Below are 22,491 nucleotides of genomic sequence, written 5' to 3'. Positions count from 1 at the left end.
TGGGCCAGAGAAGAACAGTAGAAACAGAAAACACTTTGAGTATGTGTGCTACCGCAGCGAGCACCAGAAAACACTTCAAACTGAATGATATATCAAAACTCATTTATAGCCTTAAGTGCGTATTTCAATGAAAGCCTGAACATCAAATATCTAAGTATTCAAGAAAAATAAAGGAGAAAGAAAATAACAAAGGCTGGTGTGGTGGCTCACACCTGTAATCCCAGCACTTTGGGAGTCCAAGGAAGGCGGATCACCTGAGGTCAGGAGTTCAAGACTAACTTGGCCAACACGATAAAACCCTGTCTCTAATAAAAATACCAAAATATTGGCCAGGCATCGCGGTGAGCACCTGTAGTCCCAGCTACTCGGGAGGCTGAGGCAGGAGAATCGCTTGAACCCAGGAGACGGAGGTTGCAGTGAACTGAGATCACACCACTGCTGTCCAACCTGAGCGACAGAGCAAGACTCCTTCTCAAAAAAATTAAGAAAGAAAGAAAATAACAACGAATAGAAACTGATGAAACCAAAAATAAAGTCTCTTTGAAAACAGAATCAAAGACTAAGATGGTTTTTTTCAAAAGATCAGTGTAAGATTCTCAGAAGGAAGAGGAGGACGTCAGCGTTGAGCTCAGAGCCATCCAAGAGGACACTGAACAACTTTGCGCGAATCAGTATAAAGCTGAGTGGAAATGGGAAGACTCCCCAGACTGATACAAAAATGGAAAATCTGCTCAGTCCTACAAACTATTAAAGAAATTACACCATACTCCAGCCTGAGTGACAGAGTTAGACCCCATCTCAAAAAAAAAAAAAAAAAGAAAAAAGGAAAGAAATTGAACTTCTAATTTAAAACCTTTCCTCAAAGAAAACTCCAGGCCCAACTGGCATTTCCAGTAATTTTTCCCAAACATTTAAGGCAGAAATATTATGAATACTACACAAATTCTTCTAAAGAGTATTTTAAAAAACACTTTCCAACTGCTTTCCTGAGTCCAGCATCATCTTAACAGGAAAACCTGACAAAAACATTATAAAGAAAAAAAAATTATAGACCACTGTCTCTTGTAACCACAGTTGTTAGACTCCTAACAAAATATTCTTCAAATTGAATCTAGCGATATATAAAAAGGACAATGCATCATGACCAAGGTGAGTCTACACCAGGTTTAACAAAAGTAAAAAAAAGGAATCGTAATAGGATAAAAAAAGAACCTACAAAAACCACATACCCTATAACGTACCCTCCAACATAGCAATGCCACTCCTAGGTATGTGACCATGAGAAATGGGTACCCAGGTGCCCCCAAAAGATAAGTACAAGAGTGTTCACAGTAGACACTTCATCATAACCCAGACTGAAATCTTCCTGGGTGCTGACAACAGGCAGCTGCATAGCGCGGCATCGGCGTTCAACCGAAGGCCCGAGGGAGAGAGCGCTGCTGTGACCCGAGCCACCTGGCTAACCACACGCAGGAGAGCAGAAGGCAACATGAATTCCGCACCTCAGGAGTCCACCCAGACAAGGTTCAAAGCAAGCAACAGAAGCCCACGACCTGGCAGGCATGTGGGCGCCCCTCATGGGGAGAGCTGAGGGATCTGGTGGCGTCACTATGTCTAGTGTTGGCACCAGCGCCTGTTCACTTCAGGAAGATCAAGCTGTACACTTTTCTGAATACTGGCTACCCTCCAATAGGAAAGGTTACTTAAAAACCGCTACTGGGACACAGGTGGAGTTCGGTATGTAATGTCTTTTTAACATTATTAAAAGAGAGCGAGAAAATCCATTTGTGTGTTATAATTGTGCTATTCTGAGCCCCTAAGAGATATTTTCATGCTTCAGGGCATATGACTGGATTCTACAACATCCGAAGTCTCTTGCATGTTTCCATGAGTTTTGTTTCTGAGATGGGCCGCCAGGGCCCTGTGTTAAAGAATGATGCGCTGGGTTATGGCCCTCGACCTGGCAGCCCCCACACTGAGTGGCAGAGCATCCTGGGCTGAGGCCCTCCTTACCTGATCTCTGCTGCCCTGTGGTCCGGGAAATGCTTGTGGAAATACTTAAGCGCCTGCATCACGGCGGAGGTGCACTCCACATACGTGTAGTCAATCATGATGTCCCCTGGGAACGGGAGGGAACAACCAAGGTGTTGAGTTTCACCCTGGCTGCCCAGGCCAAATCCCGGGCCTGGACCCTGACTCCCTGACCAACCTCCAGAGCAAACACTGGCTGGCCCAGGACACACACCTGTGCTACGTGAGAGCGAAGATGAGGGGAACACAGCAGAAAGCTGTGACCCCACCCCAAAAAGCCATGTGTGATGGGAGGGGACCAGAAAGGGGGGTATATGTGAGGTGCCCAGAGGTGGACCAGGGGTGAGATCCTCCCCCAAGACCAGTACAGTGGCAACCACGCACACACAGCAGCCTACCGCCCATGGCATGGGTCCCCTCAGTCCCCACAGACACCTCCCTGCAGGCGCTCTGGACACACAGCAGCCCCCCCAGAACACAGGCCTGTGGACTGAGTGGGAACCAGCCCAGGCTGCGGATCTCACCGGAACCCTCCACCATCCCCTATGTCTGACCTGATGCCCTCCTATCCACAACACAAGGATCCTGCCACCCCCGGGGATGGAGGAGTGCAGAATGGCCTGGGCTCAGGGAGGGTTCCAGACAGATCTGCTCGTGAACCTGGGCCCTTGCAGCCTTGGGCAAGGGGGAAAAGCTGGTCCCCGGGTTTGTGCACCACAGCACTGGCCAGCCCCAGGTTTATGTGCCATGGCGCTGGCTGGCCTTGGGTTTGTGTGCCACAGCGCTGGCCAACCCTGGGTTTGTGTGCCACAGCGCTGGCCTTGGGTTTGTGTGCCACAGTGCTGGCCAACCCTGGGTTTGTGTGCCACAGCGCTGGCCAACCCCAGCTTTGTGTGCCACAGCACTGGCCGACCACTCACCGAAGACCTCCGAGGGGTTCAGCAGCTCCAGCAAGTGCCCCCCACGCTTGGTCTCATAGGTGGCAAACCCTCCGTCAGGATTCCTCATGCTCAGCAGCTGAAATCACACAGCACCCGAGAACTCACCCACGTGCTGAGACACACAGACGCCCAGGCCACAGCGGAACTCTCTAGAGGCAACACTAGGGCTGACAACCGATGGGGCAGGAACAGAGGGTGGAGACCCGATTTCCACGTTAACCGAGCCCTTGGGTGCCCCAAGCAGCAGCTGCAACCTCAGCCATCAGGGCCTCCGTGCACACCCACCAGGGAATATGCCCCCACACGTGCCATGACTTAGAAACCAAGTGTGTGCTACCAGATTAGGGCAGGGTCTCCACTGGGAAACACACACAAAAGCCAGATGTGCTGAAAGGATGTGGCACCAGAACCAACAAATTCCTTCTTCAGACACCCAGCAGAAACCACCAGACAGAAAACTTGCCACACTGGCTCCTGCAAGCATCGGTGCTGGGCTGGACACCAGCTCCGCAGTGCAGGGCCCTGTGCACACAGCCCAGCAAGGCCCCTAGGGGTCTAGCCAGAGCTCACAGTTCTCCACATACAGACGCTGTCCAAGGACAAGCTCCCACGGCCCGGCCGGAGCGTGTGCTGGGCCGGAGCGTGTGCTGGGCCGGAGCGTGTGCTGGGCCGGAGCCCACGGGAGTGGAAGTGAGCACGCAGCTCTCTGCGGGACACGATGTATGGACGGGGCTGCTGGGACCACAGCCTTACCACAGCCACAGCATCGCAGAGCCGCTCTCGGGGGATGTGCTCGGTGACATAGGGACACTTCTCCTGCAGCAGCAGCACAGCCTTCAAGGCCTCAGCCGTGCAGTCAGCGACGATCCAGCCGCAGTCCAGCGTGCTGAAGGAGAAGCCGCCCTGCAGAGCACAAGCCGTGACCCCAGGTTGGGGGTGTCCATACCCCAGTTCTCAGACCCACCCCACAGCCGCACGCATCCGTCCCCACCACAGAGCACCCGGTCAGGGCAGGGGCCCATCCACCAAAGGTGTGTGTATAGCCAGGGCCCCAAGCTGGGTACATCCAGACAGACCTCCAGCTTCCAGCATAGGGACCCTCAGGGGTGCAGCTCACACCCTCAACACCTTCAGATCTCACGACGGATAGGATGGGGCCCAGGTGACCCCCACCCCATCGTAAACAGGCAGCAGCAGCTGTGTCCATGCCTAACTTCACAGCCTGCACCTGTGGTCACAGCCCACCCGGGCTCTGAGGTCTGCTTCTTCCCTCTCCTTCCCCGGACGCCCTGACTACACTCCGGCTGTCCTTCTGAAGCCCGTGTGTGCCGTGACCACCTGAACCGCTCTGAGGCACAGCCACGTGTGCAAGCCAACTGTGCCCCCATGTGCCAGGCAGCTCAGCAACGAGGCATGGGCCCCCACGCCAGGCGTCTACCACAGCAGGACACCCAGAGATGCCAAAGGAAGAGCCCCCTTCAGATGGAAGGATCCACCCTGCGGAGGGCGGCCTCCCTTGGGGACGGGGCAGGGATGGGGCTGGCTTCCGCATACCTTGCGCATCTGGCGGTAGTACTTCTGGTAGTCGGGAGGGTTATCTGGGACCTTGGCAGCACCGAGGGTAAATGTGGAAGCAGAGAACATGTCACCACGGGACATCCCCATCTGGGACATCACTGAGACAGACTGGGCAGGACCGGAGAGGCAGGACCTGCCCGGGAGCTTACTCTGCCGGCCATAGCCATCATGGTGCTGCAAGGCACCCGAGGGCCTGCACCTGTTCAGCTCACCACCCACGGCTGCTGGGAAACATGACTGGCCATTGAGGGCTGAAACCAGCCCAGACGGGAGGCACCTGACTCCCCTGTGATCTCCCCACTGGCCAGAAGGCAGGGAGGGGGCCCAGGTCTCTGCGGGTGTGCTCTGTGCCAGGGGCCCCCGCTGCCTCCTGAACAATCCCAGATCCGTGGACCTCAGCTCCTGGGCTGCCTCTCACCTCAGTGAGAAGGAAAGAGGTCTGGAGTGCAGTAGGGTTCAGTCAGCCTCCCCAAGTCCCCATCACCCAGAGCAAGTCCTCGGCAGGAGGCAGGAGCAGGAGCAGGCTGCCATAGGGGCAGGCACAGCAGGACCATGCCCCTCCTCTGCTTGAGCCCAAGATGGGTGCCAGCCTCGGCCACACGGAGGCCAGGAAGACCCAGAAACCCTGCAGAAGAATGTCCTGGTGAGAGGTGAAGGGTGGGAGATGGCGCTGGGGGGCAGTGGTTCCAGGCAGAGGGACACTGGCTGAGGCATGGGAGACATGGGAGGTTGGGGTGCATGTATGGGATGACTGTGGCTGCAGACTGGCGTGCAGACATGTGTGAGAGACACTGAGGTCAAACTACGGGCTCGGGCAGGGTCTGTGGGCAGCTGATCTGGCAGGATGGACCGGGGCTTTCGGTGCAGTCTCAGGAGGGAAAGTCCACAGGCTGGCATCGCCTCCGTGGGCAGAGGTGCTTCAGAGACACGGAGGTGCCGTGTAGGCTGTGCAGCCCCTGCCCGTGCTTGGCCCCTGCACACAGTGGCTCCAACATGAGCAGGATGCAGAAACTGCCAGCACCTCCAGCACCCTGAAGGCCTCAGAGAGCTGCCCCAGGTGAGGCCAGCCCGAGGAGGACTGGTGGGTGGAGCAGGGGCTAGGGAGGGGAGGGGAGGGGAGGGCGGGGGTGACCTGAAAAACCAGTGCAGGGAATAGGGCAGGGTGGAGGCGAGGTGGGCACTTCTGCCTGCCGGAGCTCCTGGCCCTGATCCCCCTCTTCAGCCCCCTCAGAGCCCCAGGCACTGGCCTCACCTGCGAGAGTCGCAGGAACTCGTGTGCTTTCTGCAGGCAGGACGAAAACTCGGGCCTGTGGTGCCCGCCCGCCTGGAAGAGACAGCAGGACAGAGAGGCTGAGCTGCCCCTGCACGGCCAGCACGGCTGGGCTGGTTTCCCGATGGTCCTGGCCACATCCCGCCCTCACTGGGAACCAGAATCAAACTGGTGGACATCTCTAGACAGTGCCAGGGTTTCTTGTTGCACTTACCTTTAAAGACAAAAAACCAAAAGTCCATGAGATATGACTGCAGATGGAAGGGCGCAGAAGAGACCATTTATGGATGCCAGCACCCACCTGCCTGGCCAGCATCTACGCCCAGGGGGTCTCCAGCACCCTGCGTGGGCAGGCCCCTTGCGTGGCCCAGCCCTCAGGACTCTCCAGAAACACTTTCAGAATCCCACTGACCTCATTCCCACCAGCGTAAAAATCCACTCTTGTTTTTCTCCAGTACTGGCTGGAGAATGCCCATAACAAGCACAAGCAGTTCCAGTTCTTTTTTTTTTTTTTTTTTTGAGACGGAGTCTCACTCTGTCACCCAGGCTGGAGTGCAGTGGTACAATCTTGGCTCACTGCAACCTCCACCTCCCGGGTTCAAGCAATTCTCTCCCTCAGCCTCCCAACTAGCTGGGATTATAGGTGCCCACCATCACGCTCGGCTAATTTTTGTGTATTTTTAGTAGAGACGGGGTTTCACCATCTTGGCCAGGCTGGTCTTGAACTCCTGACCTTGTGATCCACCCGCCTCGGCCTCCCAAAAGTGCTGGGATCACAGGCGTGAGCCACCGTGCCTGGCCCGAGCAGTTCCACTTCTGAGAAGAGCCTGGAGTCCCACTCCTGCCTGCACTCTCAGAAACAGCCTTCACCAGGCTCCCCTTCTCACACGGCCTCCAGCCCCTGCCCTCCCAAGGCCCCCGACCCAGCCCAACACCCAGGGCTGCTGGCCAAGGCCGCCCCCTCCACAGCATGACCATCTGAAGCCAGAGGCCAGAGCCCAGGTCACTGGAAATACCAAGGAGTGGCAACCGTGTGGCCAGCAGTGCTGCCCTCAGGTGAATGCATGGGCTCACATGCACAGGAAGGTCAGCGGAGGCTGAGAAAAGAGGAGCCACGAACCTCAAGCAGAGCTTGGATGGCGAAGGCGGTGTCCCAGATCTGTGAGCCGTTGGTGCCCTACACACAGAGGACGGTGTTACAACAGCGGGTGCAGCCCCTCCCACTCCCAGCCACTGCCTCCAGGATCCAATGGGCACCTGAGGGCCAGGTGTGGGGGCTCCCACCCAGCCAACACTCAGCCTCAGGCTCTGAGCCCTGGGCACCCCTCATGGCTGACCCCTCTGAGCCCTGCAGGCAGACACAGGTCAGGGAGCCTCGTGGAGCACCCCCTTTCTTCATGGGCCACCAGGCAGGTCAGCGTCCCTCTGAGGACACTTCTAGGACTGGACGATCCGTCAGAGGCTCCAGTACCCACACACAGAGCATCCAGCTGCTCTCACCCAGTGACAGCAGCGCACCTCAGTCATGGTGACACTTGGAAATGACCCCCATTTCTTTTTTTTTTGAGATGGAGTCTCACTCTGTCGCCCAGGTTGGAGAGCAGTGGCGCAATCTCAGCTCACTGCAACCTCCGCCTCCTGGGTTCACGCCATTCTCCTGCCTCAGCCTCCCGAGTAGCTGGGACCACAGGCGCCCGCCAGCACGCCCGGCTAATTTTTTTTCTATTTTTTAGTAGAGTTGGGGTTTCACCATGTTGGCCAGGATGGTCTCAATCTCCTGACCTCGTGATCTGCCCTCCTCGGCCTCCCAAAGTGTAGGGATTACAGGCGTGAGCCACCGCGCCCGGCTAATGAGTACACCTGGAGGTGATGGGAATTCTGCACAGGGCTGGGAAGGCCCCACCTCATATCTCACCCCAAGCTGGGCTCACAGGTACACACTCTGGTCTCAGTTCAAAGGGCCGGTAACCAAACCCTAGTGAGACAGAGCTGGGCACTGACCAAGACAGACATGGGGATTGGGCGGAGGGTGGTGTGTGGCAGAGGCATCCAGATACACGCACTGGAGGGACAAGGCGGGGACCACCAGAAAAGCATTCTCGCCAAAGAAACACAACGGGATCAAGCCTCAGGGCCTGGCCAGTTTACAAAAACTCAGGGAACAGCAGGAGCAACCAGTCAGATCTGGAATGTGAAGCCCTTCGGGACACATCTTCCAGGAGGAGAAAAGAGACCACAGAGACTGCTGGACTAACAGGAGCCCAAAGACCAACAACCAAAGGCCTGTGTGAATGGCCTGAATCCTGATTCACACACACCAGCCACAACCTGAGGACTACACTTAGGAACCGTCATGAAGTTTGTTGGGTGTGACAATCTCAGAGCAATTTTGGAAAAACACAGACGGCCTCATCAGCTTGAGGTGCACTGAGGAGTCGGAGATGTGGGACAGGGAGGGCCAGGGAGGAGGGTCACAGAGGGACAGGGAGGACCAGGGAGGGAGGGTCAGGGAGGGCGGGTCAGGGAGGGCCGGACAGAGAGGGCGGGACAGGAAGGGTTGGATAGGGAGGGCCAGGGAGGCCAGGGCCTGCTCTAGTGCCTGTTACTCACCTCTACCTTGCATATGTTTTGAAAACCTTTTCACAAAACACAGACAGTGTCCAGGGAGCCTCTGGAGAGCTCAAGGCCAGCTGTGTAAAAGCTCGTGGCTGGGGGCACCTGGCACCAAGGGTAGCCCTGGGGCGGGCAGTGCTGGGCCCATGTGTGTCTATCCCAAATGTGACACCCAGGACACCTCTGGAGACTCCATATTCCCACACTGAATCAGTGTGGGGGACAGAAGACAGGCCCCGCAGGGCGTAACCCTCCTTAGACCACAAGGCACAGGGCAACGCTTTCTGGGTTTCTGACACACCCACTGTGTCAATGCACAAAGGGGCGCAGGCTCAGCCCAGTCGGACAGGACTGGGGTCTCTAGGGCCCCCAGAGCCAGGACAGGGCCAGGGTCAGCCAGGATCCCACACTGGCCTCCCCACTCTCTTGTGCTTGGTGCCCCTCATGACTGGGTTCCAGCCCACTCAGGCCAAGTCCTCGGGGAGCTCCCAGGCCCGGCCACAGGCCACCACGGTCCTCCAGGCTCCCGTCCACCCAGCACCTGAAGAAGGAGCCTCTTAAATTAAGAGTGCACGGAGGAGAAGCCCCCACGAAGCAGAGCCACCTCCTGCCACAGTAACAAGATGAGAGCTTCTGCAGCTCTGGGTCTGTCGTTACACAGTTGAGCCCACTCGGACCATCAGGGCAAAATGCAAACAGGACAGCAGCAGACAGACATTGGAGAACTGTGGGCACCCACAGGGACACGGCCAGAGGCCTCAACTGACGCAGCCTCTGGCCACACGCTGCCGGGACCTGGTCCAGGAGGAGTTATTTCTGAACCCCAAAGGAAAAATAACAGAGGGTAGAAATGATTGCAAAGGAAGCAGGCAGCCGCAGTCCTGCAGCCCTTACCTGCATTTTCATGCCGTCAAGGCCCATCCTGTGAGGACAAAAAAAGCCCAAGTCAGGTGCAAGGAGAAAGCTGGAAGCCCAGCTGGCTACCCAGACCCTGCACCCAGGAGGGTCCCAGAGAGGGGGTCTGTCCCCTCCCCCGAGGCCTGGCACTGGCCTGGATACCACCCCAACTGGGCTGCTGGGCTCCTGGGCATGAGGGCCACACTCTATGGAAGACAGGACACACTCACCCAGGAGGGGCACACCCAAGGCAAGGGGCAGTCCCTGACCCCAGGCTACGCCATCCCTGCTGCCCTCGTGCAGTGCCAAGGGACCAGAGGAAGAGCTTCCCACTGTGGGACGGCTCTGTGCCCTCCATGACAGCGGCCCCACCTCCAGGGCACAGTCCGTGGCTGACAAGCTCCCCTTGTCCACAGGCCTCCCTGACGCCAACCTGAAGCTGCCCTGCTACCTACCACCCCCTTCCTCACTCTACCTTCTGGGACCACCCCACGCTTCCACTGGGTGGCAAATCTTCCAATTCAAAGACAACCCTCAGTGGCTTCCACAAGCCCTGACACTGCTGGTGCCTGTGGTATTCCCTGGCAGCATTCCCAGATGGCACCGTGGGGGCCCCCTCACTGGGACGCAGCCGGGCTCAGACCCAGCCTTCGTGAGAGTCCTCACCAGCACATCCCAGCCACACTCACCAGAGATAGTCCGGGATTCTGGAGACGTGCTCCTGGAAGGCAGTGGAGGCGGGCCCGTCCACATACCAGCGCACAAGCATGTTGATGGTTTTCGAGATCTGCAGGAGACACAGCCCTGTCAGGGCTCTGCTCCAGACCCACAGCAGCCCCCAGGGACAAGGTCCCGTCCAGACCCACAGCAGCCCCCAGGGACAAGGTCCCGTCCAGACCCACAGCAGCCTCCAGGGACAAGGTCCCGTCCAGACCCACAGCAGCCCCCAGGGACAAGGTCCCGTCCAGACCCACAGCAGCCCCCAGGGACAAAGTCCCGTCCAGAACCACAGCAGACCCCAGGGATAAGGTCCTGTACAGCTCACTCAGGGCCAGGACAGGGTCCTTCTGCTCTAACAGGCGTTTCCTGAGTGAGGATGGGCAACAACTGTGTCCCCAGGACCTGACTCAGACAGAGGCAGTGTCGGCCGAGGCCACAGCCTGGCTTAGCGTGTGAGGACTGACCGGCACTCCATCAGGGAGAAGCAAAGGGTTCCAGGAGGTGCCAGAGGGGCGTGGGCTACCAGGTGCCTTAGAGACAACACAGGGGACAGAGGACGGGGCCTGACGGGCCCAGGAAGAGATGCGAAGACAGGACTGTAGCAGTAGGGACCGATTGCCCCCCTTCTTCCTCAGAACAGAACGTTCCAGAGGCCCCCAACTTTTTACTTATGGATCTCACAAGTCAAGATCCAATTGTAAGCGTGTTTCTAATGCATTTAGTACAGATGTGCTCTACGTGGGATTAAACCAAAACCCACAAAGAACCACACCACTGCTGAGCAGCAAACAAGGGACCCGCTGCAGGGTCCATCAGAATTGGTGATTCACTGAGGTGGCAAGAGGCCCCAGAAACCCGAGATGCAGTGTCAGGGTGGGACTCAGTGGCCAGTGCCACCTGGGTATGTCTAGAGAATGCCCAGGCCAACCCACTACGCCGCAGCAGCTACGGCACAGCCCAGGAGCTGCTGACTCTGTCAGGAGGCGGCCTTGCACCAGTAGCCCGGGGACTGCACCTCCAAGGTCACTGAACTGGCCCACACCTGGCCCCCTGCAGGCCCCACAGAGGCTAGCGCTCCAAGTCCCTAGCTAGGCAGGAGGAATCAGGAGTGGAACCCAAGGACCCTGCTACCCCCACCCACCCTGGGCATGTCTAAACCGGATGGGAGAATGGCGAATGATGAACTATTTGGGGAGAGGAATTCGGAGGGAACCAAGTGAGGAAAAAGCACCCCTCCCAGCTAGCCAGCAGGATCTCAGGAAGGGGCCTCCAGGAGAGTGTCCAGGCACACTGAGGACAAGAGCTGGTGGGGGACGGAAGGAAAAGTTGAGTGTGGTGGGGCGGCTTCACTGAGCTGGGCGTGCAGGGGACCAGGACAGAAGCCCTCAAACGTTTGTGAGATCGGAGGGCCACCTCCCAAATGGAGGAGCTCCAGGAGACCCCACTCCCAGCTCACAGCCCGGCCTCCAGGACTTCACTCTCGGACCTTAACCCTCAGGGGCTGCGGTCAGCAGCCAGGCAGGGGCACTGACCGGGCCAATGCTGATGCTCTTGGTGAATCGGTCGTCAGCCACAATGTGTTCATACAGCTTCTGCACGGCCCGCTGCCGCAGGTGGGCACTGTGGTGGCGCTCATAGAGGTTGAGGAGCGCTGCAGGGGACGCAGGTCAGTGGATGCCAGACACCATGACACTGGCCTCGGCCTGGAGCCCTGTGCACTGCAGTATCCGGACTTGCCCTTCCCCAGGGTTCCCCCACAACCCACCCCCAGGCCTGGTCTCCGAGCTCCTCCTTCCCTGCCCAGGAGGGGCTGCCGCACACCTCCTACCACACACCCTTGCACAGGGTGGGCTCCTGAGAGTGGAAGACCAGCTGGCTCTCGGTGGGGAGGAGCAGGGCGATGAGATCCCGCCCCGGGGCCTGGCACAGAGGGGGTGGCCCAGTGCCGCTGGCAGGGGATGAGTACGTGAATGAATGGGCAACACCCTGACCCCTGGCTGCCCTGCCAGCCCCTCAGGAGGTGCTCACCATACACCACGTGGAGTAGCCAACTGTGCGGCGTGTACAGCTCGTCGGGGGCCACGTTGTTCCTCTGTGCCGGCCAGTCGATGCTGGCGAAGTCCTCCACATAGAGCTCCTGGTGGGCGCAGTGTCTGAGCCTGGGGGCCTGGGGGCACCCGGCAGGCCTGGCTCAAACCAGGAGGGGTGGCCTCCCACCACATGCCCCAGGGCCCCGGGCTAGTCCCTTCCTGGGTGGGGGTCCCTCCAGCAACTGACCCCAAGGGCACACGAAGGGCCCTGTGTGAAGACTGCTCGGAGGAGCTCCCCAGCTCCATGAGCCCCAGGTCTGCCCAGACGCTCATTTCCTCCTTCTGCCCCTCCTCCTTCCCCAGGGCAGGCCTGATAAACATCCTGCACCTCAAACCCCTCTGTTTGCTTCCAGAGCACACAGTGCGCATCTGCCTCCTGCATCCCTTGAGTCCTGGAAGTACCCCCAGGAACCCTGGGCTACAGCTGCTGCCTGTCCCATAGCACAAGTCCCCTCTGGGCAGAGCTTGCTCACTATTTATTATAGAATGGAGGAAGGTGGAGGCTCTGCTCTGATCACAGGGCTCTCGGCTCCACAGGGCCGCCAGGTGAGTGGACAGCTGTGGTTGGATTCCAGAAGCCCCAGGCCCTGTGGGTCCCAGCCCCAGAGGCCCTCGCTTTGTTCCCTGATGAGGTCCTACCTGGCGGAGGCTCTGGACCAGCGGGTCCTCCGTGGCACTCAGCCGAATGGCATAGCAGTAGCTCATGGGCAGGTACACCTGCCGGCAGTGGCACCAGAGTGTGGAGGGGTGTGCCGGTGCCCAGTCAGGAAACAGCCTGGGGCAACGGCAGGAATCAGTGGGAGACCCCAAGACTCAAACCTGCCCCCTCCGCCAGCATCCATACCTTGGGCCCTTCCAAGCATGAACACTGGTGGATGGATGGCTATTCCCCACCACGTCAGTGCATCTGCGGGCATTTCCCAACCGTGCTCCTGAGGGGGACAGTTGAACTGCAGATGCACCCTCCGAGGAGCTGCACCTCCTAGTTTGGTCAGCATTTTGCATACTAAAGCCAGGTGATGGAGCTCCTAAAGGCTTAGGATTGTCTGTGGGTTTCTTAGCTACAACAAACATACCTTGGTAACATAAAACATCAACAATGGGGATATGGTGTGAGGGCCCCAGGGAACACTCTCGGCTGTCTTTGCAACTTTCCCAGAAATTGGAAACTACTCCAAAATTTAAAGTTTACTTTTAAAAGGTTAAGAAACTTTGGGCGCGGTGGCTCACGCCTATAACCCCAGCACTTTGGGAGGCCGAGGCTGGTGAATCACTTGAGGTCAGGAGTTTGAGACCAGCCTAGCCAACATGGCGAAACCCTGTCTCTACTAAAAACACAGAAATTAGCCAGGTATGGTGGTATGTGACTCTAGTCCCAGCTACTCAGGAGACTGAGGCAGGAGAATCGCTTGAACCTAGGAGGAGGAGGTTGCAATGAGCCGAGATTGTACCACTGCACACAGCCTGGTGACAGAGCGAGACTCTGTCTCAAAAAAAAAGAAAAAAGAAACTGTAGGTCTGTGGAATCTCCCTAAGGCCTGGGTCTTTGATCACTGGCTGCTGACATTAGCACAGTTCCACCAGCTTCCCAGGGTCTGTGCGTGCCTCAGGTTTTCTCTACCCTTTCCCTGCTAGCCCCCATCCTTATGTGATGCCACAGGAGGGTGAGCAATGATGAGCCTTTCCTGCTCCCTGACTGTGGCATCGGGCCTTGGCCCACTTCCACATTCACTTACTTAAAAGGGTGTTTTTTTTTTTTTAATATTTTGGGTTATACTTCCAGCATTTCTGCAGCTGGAGTGATTCAGGTCTGTGGTCCTCCTTTCACCTCCCAACCCACCCTCCAAGCAACTCCAGCAAAGACAAGCAGCACCCTAGTGTGCTCCTGCAGCAGCACTGACTGACGGCCCCACCAAGTGGAGCAGATGAGACGCCCTCACCAGCACCAGCGTGTGGACTCTATATCCCCCCTGCCCTGGCAGCTGTGCCGACTGCCGTCTCAGTCCTTCCTCTGCTGCTCATTACACATGGGTGAGGTGCAGAGTCCAGCTGGCACCTGAATGGCCCCAGGACACCTCCCAACCCATGTGCTCTATGGCCCTACCCTGCCCCCTACTCTTTCAGCTCTGTCTACCCTCTGGGGGTGATCTCGTCATCCCCGTGCCTCCCCTCACCACCCAAACTGGCTTCCGGGGTGAAACCCCCGGCCTTTGTATCAGGACACTGCTGTCCCCTCTTGAGCAGTCCCTTCACTTCCTGCCAGCTTGATCCCCCCTCCACCAAAGTCATCTAACACAAGGGACCCCCAGCCGTGCTGACAGCTCTCTAGGGGAGATCCCCACCAGGGTTCCCACAGCACTCCAGGAAGCCAGCAGGGGCTCTGTGTGGTTCCAGGGTCTCACTTCCCAAAACGTATAACGGGGTAAACTCATATGCATGAGTGTTTTCTGGGGAAATGTTCACTGCTTTCAATAGATAGCCACAAAATGTTACAAGACAGCGGTTAAAGAGACCAGGTAAGGCCGGGCGCAGTGGCTCATGGCTCCCAGCACTTTGAGAGGCCAAGGCAGGCGGATCACCTGAGGTTAGGAGTTTGAGACCAGCCCGGCCAACAGAGTGAAACCCTGTCTCTACTAAAAATACAAAAATTAGCTGGGTGTGGTGGCCTGAGACTGTAATCCCAGCTCCTCGGGAGGCAGAGGCAGGAGAATCGCTTGAATCCGGGAGGCGGGGGTTGCAGTGAGCCAAGATCATGCCACTGCACTCCAGCCTGAGCAAGACTCTGTCTCAAAACAAAACAGAACAAAAAAACACCAGATGATAAGAAATTAATGTTGATTTTGCTGAGTATTTAAACAGTATGTGGTTCTGTTTAAAAAAACAAACACTGATCTTTCTTTTTTTGAGACAGAGTCTTGCTCTGTTGCCAGGCTGGAGTGCAGTGGCACAATCTTGGCTCACTGCAACCTCTGCCTCCCAGGTTCAAATGATTCTCCTGCCTCAGCCTCCCGAGTAGCTGGAAACTACAGGCGTGGGCCGCCATGCCCAGCTAATTTTTGTATTTTTAGTAGAGACGGATCTCACCACGTTGGCCAGGATGGTCTCGATCTCTTGACCTTGTGATCTGCCCGCCTTGGCCTCTGGAAGCACTGGGATTACAGGCGTGAGCCACCGCACCTGGCCGCAAACACTGATCTTTTAAAGGCACACACACTGAGTCCACAGGTGAGGTGTCCCGGTGGGACACACTTCACATTCACCAGCAAAGGAGACAGGCACAGCAGCAGCAGCATAGGACGCCCCCGTGCTGGCTGGGGGAGGGGCAGCCTCCCCTACTCCTACAGATGCTCAGAGTCTTCCATAGCAAGATGGAAGCCACCCAGCCCTGCCTGCAGCCTGACTCGGGTACCTCCATCCACGGCACAGCCTCCTTCCTGCCCAGCTGGGAACCTCCCCCTTTCTGTATCCCTATAGAACTCAAGCTCGATCAGGGCCTCTGCCAGGAGTCTAACTCCCCCCACCCACAGAATGACCACCCCTCTCTGTGTCACAGCCTGCGCCTGACCCACGCATGGTCCCTGTCACTCTACTCCTCGGGACGGCAGCAGCAGCCCAACAACCAAATCAACAGCAGACATACCACATCTCTGGGAACAGGGTATTGAGGCCTTCCCAGCTGTAAACATTCAGGACAGCCAGCCAGAACTTCCCCCAGGAGGGGATGGCCACAGCACCACCTGAGGGGAGAGAGAATAGGCCCATGTCATCTGCTTCCTGTCAGCAAAGCCAGCACTGCTCTAGCTGGGAAGCTTCACCCTCTGGGAGTCACGTGTGCCCCTCTCCATGAGCCAAGGGCAGCCGCATGCGGATCTTGCAACCCCCATGTGCGAAGCAGGTTCCAGAGTGCTCAGAACTGCCCTGGATACACGGCTCCTAGGTGGAACCAGTGGCTTCCCTGGGAGTGAGTGTGTCCAGCCCCAGGAGAGGTGTTTGCAACCCCTGGCCCCAGGAAGGAGCACGTGAAGACAGCTACCTGGGAAGGTTCAGGGACACCTCAGTGCTCAGGTGAGCGAGGGGCCCAGGTGCACATGCACCTGGAGAAGGCAATGCGGGGAAGTGACAGCGCACGTTCGGCCTCGCCCTCTAAGCCAAGCCTGGGCTGCCCCCATCTGTGTCATCTCCACTTGGCAGACTGGTCCCGTACGGGAACAAGGACAACCCCAAACTCCAGAGTAGCTCCAGCACACTGGCCCCATGCCAGAGCCACTTCAGCAGCATGCAGTTCTGGCACAGCCACGCCATCTAAACACGCTTCTGAGGAGCCCCTGCTCCAAACCCCAAAAGGTACGCAAAAGTCAAAGGCTCACAAAGCTACTAGGCAAAGTGCAGCCTAAACACATTCCTTCACCAGACAGGCGCCAGGAGTGTGGTGGGAGCCAGACAGCAGCCTTGGGGACGCAGCATCAATGACACCAAAGGCTGACAGTGAACTGATGACAACAGTGACAAGCCCATGCGGCAGGATCTCGTGAGAATGCGTAACAGGACACTCCATCTGGCATGGTAGGTCAGGAAGAGGTCCTCAAAGAAGGAACATGTAAAGTGTGAGCCAGCGGGGCAGGAGTGGAAGGTAAGAGGCTCCAGGTTAAGGAAGCAGTGCACGGCGAGCCCTGGGATAGCAAGGGCCTTTTGAGGAGCTGACAGGAGGCCCCTGTGCATGGAGCAGAGAGCAGGGTAGGTGGGATTGGCTACGGAAGGTCCGTGAAAGGCAGAAGACAAGACCAGGCCAGGCTCTGCAGAGCCACAACATGAACTAGGTTTTCTTGGAGAAGCAGGAGCCATGGATTCCCTTGGGCTGGAACTGCCCTCAGGGCCTATAGGCAAGAGGAGAGGTAGCCAGGCTGGGGCTTGGAGAGGTAGCCAAGGGCTTGGAAAGGTGGACAGCCAGGGCTTGGAGAGGTAGCCAGGCCGGGGCTTGGAGAGATGGACAGTCAGGGCTTAGAGAGGTAGCCAGACCGGGGCTTGGAGAGGTAGCCAGGCCGCGGGTTGGAGAGGTGGACAGCCAGGGCTTGGAGAGGGAGCCAGGCTGGGGCTTGGAGAGGTAGACAGTTGGGGCTTGGAGAGGTGGACAGTCAGGGCTTCGAGAGGCGGATAGCCCGGGGCTTGGAGAAGTGGACAGCCAGGGCTTGGAGAGGTAGCTAGGCCGGGGCTTGGAGAGGTGGACAGCTCAGGGCTTGGAGAGGTAGACAGTTGGGGCTTGGAGAGGTGGACAGCCAGGGCTTGGAGACGTAGACAGCCAGCTCGGAAGGTGCAAGCTCCAGGCCTGCTCTCGCCTGTGGTCAGGCTGCCCCAAGAAGGTGGACATATTAACATTCTTCGTTTAAGTCTTTGCCAGTTCAGGAAACAAACAGAATTACCTAGTTGTCTTAATTTGCTTTGCTTTTTTATTTTTTCAGAGACAGGGTCTCACTCTGTCACCCAGGCCGGAGTGCAGTGGTACAATCAGCTCACTGCAACCCAGAACTCCTGGGCTCCAGTGATCCTCCTGCCTTACGAGCCTCCAAGCAGCTAGGACTACAGGTGTATATCATCACACCTGGCTAATATTTTATTGTTTTTGTAGGGACCAGGTCTCACCATGTTGCCCAGGCTGGCCTCAAACTCCTAGGTTCAAGTGGTCCTTCCACCTCAATTTCACAAAGTGCTGGAACTGCAGGCGTGAGCCACTGTGCCTGGCTCTTAATTTGCTTTTTTAAAAAAACGATGCCTAGGTTAAACAGTTTCTGCCTACTTCTGTTTTGACAAATTCCCTGCTCATGTGCTTTGCCCATTGTTTCAGCTGGAAGTGCATCTTTCTGTATCTCGTATGCGAGAGCTCATTATCGAGATAACACGAACTCCCCGCCCAGGACATGCTGCACAGGCCATACCTTTCTTGTGAAGAATGTTACGGGCTCGTACCAGGTCAGGATCGTCAGGCCCAACGCCCAGAATTCTGAGAGACACATAGTTGAGCGCAGTCCCAAACACGGTGGACTTATCCTCAATGTGCCTAGAGGGGCAGAGGACAGGTGAGAAACTGGTATCTGTCCTTACTTCTAAGAAATAAAGTAAAACTTTCTGTGGAGTTTCCTCAGAAAACTAAGAATGCTAAAACACCTTACCCTGACATAACGTGCCACCACAGGAGACCCCCGGGCAGCCACTCTGCAGTACAGATTCACGCACCTCCCATGACAACCAAGTCCCCCGCACCTTCCTCACCCTGACTCGCCTGCTCTACACCTTCCCATGCCTGAGTCAACACTTCTAGCCCCAGGGCGGTTCACTTTGGGCTACAGCTCTGCTCCCAAAGCGTGTGCCACACGGCAAGAAAGCTGTCAGGCCCTGCCTCCACCTGCTGCCAGCCCAGAGTCAAAGGCAACTTTCTTCTGCCTTAAGTGATAACAGACTGACAGTTTTCACATGTGGGTCTCAAGAGTGTCCTAACAGTCACAAAACCCATTTAACAAAAGATGTGAAGCCGAGGCCCCACCTGCACAGCCTCCAGCCCACTCCCCTCCTGCTAGTCTCTCCGAACCCACCCCGGGCCCACAGCTGCAATCACTCCTAATCCTTGGCAGCTGCCTGGAAACCCAAGCATCTCCTACATCATGAGAACACACACATGCACATGTGCAGTGACACAGGGGAGGCACACTCACAGGCCCCATCCACCGTCGGGCAGCTGCACTGACCGCAGGTACCGCACAATCTCTTCTCTGTATCCGGCTGGCAGAGGGATGCGTGCCACGTGGCAAGTGATCAGGAGGCCTGTGTGGCAGGAGAGATGTTCCTCGCTGGGGGCAGGTGGTCATCACTGCTAAGACCAGGCCCCTTTCCTCCTGAGCACCTCACTCCAACAGGGAGCTATCTCCTTCTCATGAAAACACCCCCTGGAAAGGCCATTCCTCCCAGGCCCCCATGGGGGACTTTGGGAACAGGGCCAGAGGGAACGTCAGCCACAGCACAGGCGATGCTCCCTGCCTAGGGCCTGCAGAGTCCACTCAGCCATGCCTGGCTCCCATGACCATCTCGCTCAGAGAAACACCAAACCCTGCACAGCACCTCAAGAAGGCCTCTCCCAAGTGCCCTGAAGGTCCAAAAGGAACCAACATTTTAGATCAGTGGGCCTTCCATGAGGGGAGGCTGTTGGTCTTGCTTTAACATCTGCTAGGAAGAAAAATACAAAATTGGTCACCCTTGCATGCGGTAATACCTATTTGCTTATTTATATTTTTCTGTTTCATAAATTTTTTACAAGCATATGCCGCTTTGCAAATGTTAGGGGGGAGGGAGAGACAACAATAAATATTATCCACTAAGAACCTTCCGTCCCCAGCCTGGTCCTCTCAGGCATGGTGCTCACAGGCCACCCTCTACCCCCCATGCTTGGTTCCATCAGCCATGTGCCCCCAGAGCCTGGCACGGGACAGGTCTCAGGGCAGACCCCAGCCACATGTGCCATGGAATGAATACCTGACTCTGGCTTAGAGCATCAGAAGCCCTAGTGTTCAAACCATCCAGACACGCCCTGGAAGAAGAGCAATGGACTCAGAGACAGCGCACGGGGTCACATAAAATGAGCCATCCCAAAACAAGCCCATCTCTTTCCTAACAGTTATAATGCTGTTAGGACCGGGAAATGTGCAGACAGGAGCAGAGCCAGCATCTTCCTGATTTTACAGGCAAGGGAACTGAGGCACAGCCAGTAAATGGTGGGGCTAGGTCAGACCCCACTCAGTGCTCACCACAGTGCTGCCCAATGCTGCACAGGCCACACTCGATGGGAGTTGTCTACATAGTATCATGGACCAGGAGCATTTTCCAAAGTCCAGAAACAGGGAAGAAAAGCTCCAACTCAGCCAGGCGCGGTGGCTCACACCTGTAATCCCAGTACTTTGGGAGGCTGAGGGGGGCGGATCATGAGGTCAGGAGTTTGAGACCAGCCTGACCAACATGGTGAAACCCCGTGTCTACTGAAAATACAAAAATTAGCCAGGAATGGTGGCGCATGTCTGTAATCCCAGCTACTCGGAAGGCTGAGGCAAGAGAATCGTTTGAACCCAGGAGGCGGAGGCTACAATGAGCCAAAATCGTGCCATTGCACTCCAGCCTGGGGAACAAGAGCGAAATGCTGTCTCAAAAACAAAAAACAAAAAAACTCCAACTCACAACCAGCCCACAGGAAGGGTCCCAGCAAGCTAAGCCCAGAGCCAAAGCAGCAAGAACAAACAACACAGTAGTCCCCACCGACCAAGCACCACTGCGTGCCTGACACTGTGCACATAACCAAACCTGATTCCAATCCTGTCACAGATGAGGCTACAGAGGCAAAGTGAGGCTGACCTATCTCCTGACCAACTCTATGTCATTGCCTTACCAGGAGCCCTGGGAACAGTCTCAACATTCCCTGATGGGGCCAAGGGAAGAAAGAGCACCTTGACTTCCCCTAAGGACAAGCCCTCAAATCCCAGGACAGGAAAACTCAAAGCTGTACAGTCCAGGTGGCAGCAGGGCTAGAAGTCAAAGCAGAGATGGGATCCCAGTGCTCCTCCTGCTAGTCTAGTGACCTGGAATAAATGTGCCTCAGCTTCCTAATGTATCTCATTAGGCTTATTCTAAGGACTAAAAGAAGAACAGGACTTGAGCAGGGCTCAAACACCATGGAACTGTTTTTAACATTAAAGGCCAACTTTTCCCAAACTAACATATAAACCTAATGCAACTTCATTTCAAGTCCCAACAGGTTTTATTCTGGGACGGAATCAGGATAAAGGCAATTTGGATGAGTAAATGAATAGACACATGTAAGAGATGTTTTAAAAAGAAACGCAACAAAGATATATAAGGACTTTCTATCTACTACAAAATCACCGTAGTAAAAGAAAATGACATATCAATAAAAGTCATTACAGAAACAAAACCTATTTATGTAGGAATTCACATCATTGAAACAATGTGATCACAAGTCACTAGGGGAAAAAGTCCTATTTCATAAATTCATAGGAGGGAATTTCCCATTTTACAAGGCTGAGGATTTCTGTAGAGAAACACTCCCAGTATGCAAAATAGTCTTGTGTAGCCAAATCAGTTCAAATCAGTTCAATACCCAGGTAGTCCAACTGCTATGCTCCTCCTACTCACCAGCCTGAACCTGAAGTTCCCCTGCAGTAGCTAAGAGTAAGTTCACAGCAGGTAACAGCTCCCCACCCACCACTCTGCCCACCTACAGCCCCTTGGCACAGGCTAGGTCTTCCACCTGGAATGCCCATCCCACTCTGTACTGAGACTTCAAAGCCCATCTTCCTCCTCCCTCAAGGCAACACAGACCCCTAGAGAACCACTTGCTTCTCTTATCAGAGAGCCTGTCACCCTACACTGGCAAGGCTAGCCAATAGCAGGACGATTCTGACACAGAGCAGAGTTTGCCAGCCCTTTTCTATGTGAGCCCCTGGATTTTCACCTGCTTCATCAAAACCCTAGACCAGGCTGGGGCAGGATCCCAAGGGTGATCCAGGGTGGCCATACCCTCAGGCTGGGGCAGCATACTCCTACCTGGCAGGAGGAAAAGCGGGCCACCGTAGTCACCCGTCCAGTGCCCATCCTCAGCCTGCAGCCCCACGTAAAATGTCATCCCGTTCAGAGCCCCCTCACAGGCGGTGTGGGCTTTGGGCAAGTCCTTAAAGTAATTCTTCTGCAAAGAGACCGAAGAAAAAAAAAAAGAGAGAGAGCTGACGGGACTGTTGAGCGGCCAGAGGAGCCCTCTTCATATACAGCCCAAGTCAAAACAGTGAATCTAAATTACTTTAAAAGTGTCAGCTGTTTCCATCAAAAGTCTGAAACTCTTCGATATCACACCTCAGCAAAGTAAAAGAACAGTTGCACATTTTCACTGCTTTACTTTCCAGTCACGTATTCTTAACTTCTCCAAGACGTCTGGAATAAACCAGGCACCCAGAGTGTGGGGTGGGGCACGGGTGCCCACCTGGGCCTGGGACTCGGGCCTCTCAAAAAGGGCCCAAGGGGTGGCACAGCCTTTCCCACGGTGGCAGGGGCTTGGCAGGAGACCCTGTTTACACTGCAGACTCCGACGAGGAACATCTCTTACGATGCACACAACGAAGACACTGGATCCAAACACTTTTTGTGAATAAAAACAAAGTTACAACTATCTTCGCAACTCTTCCATAAGTCAAAAATTACCTCAAAATAAGGAGCTAAAAAATGCAGCATTAGGAGTCTCCCATGCGTGGTTTAGAGATGAAGGGCTGAAGCGGAGGGGCCCGCGAACGCAGCTCCCGTGGGCGCT

At 56.0% G+C, this 22,491-nt stretch overlaps 1 protein-coding gene across 2 annotated transcripts in view; it reads right to left on the bottom strand.

The window, feature by feature from the left end:
• Positions 1–21,876, bottom strand: part of LSS (lanosterol synthase (2,3-oxidosqualene-lanosterol cyclase)) — a 34,892-nt gene extending 13,016 nt beyond the window's left edge. The window contains exons 1-15 of one of the 2 annotated variants that reach the window (XM_011996838.1): positions 21,738–21,876; positions 18,845–18,953; positions 18,071–18,192; positions 15,781–15,877; positions 12,780–12,915; positions 12,079–12,187; positions 11,583–11,701; positions 10,020–10,117; positions 9,328–9,355; positions 6,941–6,997; positions 5,803–5,874; positions 4,527–4,577; positions 3,726–3,875; positions 2,952–3,048; positions 2,014–2,119 (exon numbers count right to left, since the gene is read on the bottom strand). In XM_011996838.1, coding sequence (XP_011852228.1) covers positions 2,014–2,119; positions 2,952–3,048; positions 3,726–3,875; positions 4,527–4,577; positions 5,803–5,874; positions 6,941–6,997; positions 9,328–9,355; positions 10,020–10,117; positions 11,583–11,701; positions 12,079–12,187; positions 12,780–12,915; positions 15,781–15,877; positions 18,071–18,192; positions 18,845–18,953; positions 21,738–21,816 — 1,430 coding nt within the window. In that variant the 5' untranslated portion in view covers positions 21,817–21,876. The remainder of the gene's footprint in view (positions 1–2,013; positions 2,120–2,951; positions 3,049–3,725; positions 3,876–4,526; positions 4,578–5,802; positions 5,875–6,940; positions 6,998–9,327; positions 9,356–10,019; positions 10,118–11,582; positions 11,702–12,078; positions 12,188–12,779; positions 12,916–15,780; positions 15,878–18,070; positions 18,193–18,844; positions 18,954–21,737) is intronic. The other variant, XM_011996839.1, reaches the window with a different exon arrangement.
• Between the last annotated feature and the right edge of the window lie 615 nt (positions 21,877–22,491).

This window comes from Mandrillus leucophaeus, unplaced genomic scaffold, assembly GCF_000951045.1.
Source record: "Mandrillus leucophaeus isolate KB7577 unplaced genomic scaffold, Mleu.le_1.0 Scaffold526, whole genome shotgun sequence".
In the NCBI taxonomy this organism is placed as follows: Eukaryota; Metazoa; Chordata; class Mammalia; order Primates; family Cercopithecidae; genus Mandrillus; species Mandrillus leucophaeus.
Note: the sequence above shows the minus strand (reverse complement) of the source record. Positions and strands in the feature narration are given on the sequence as shown.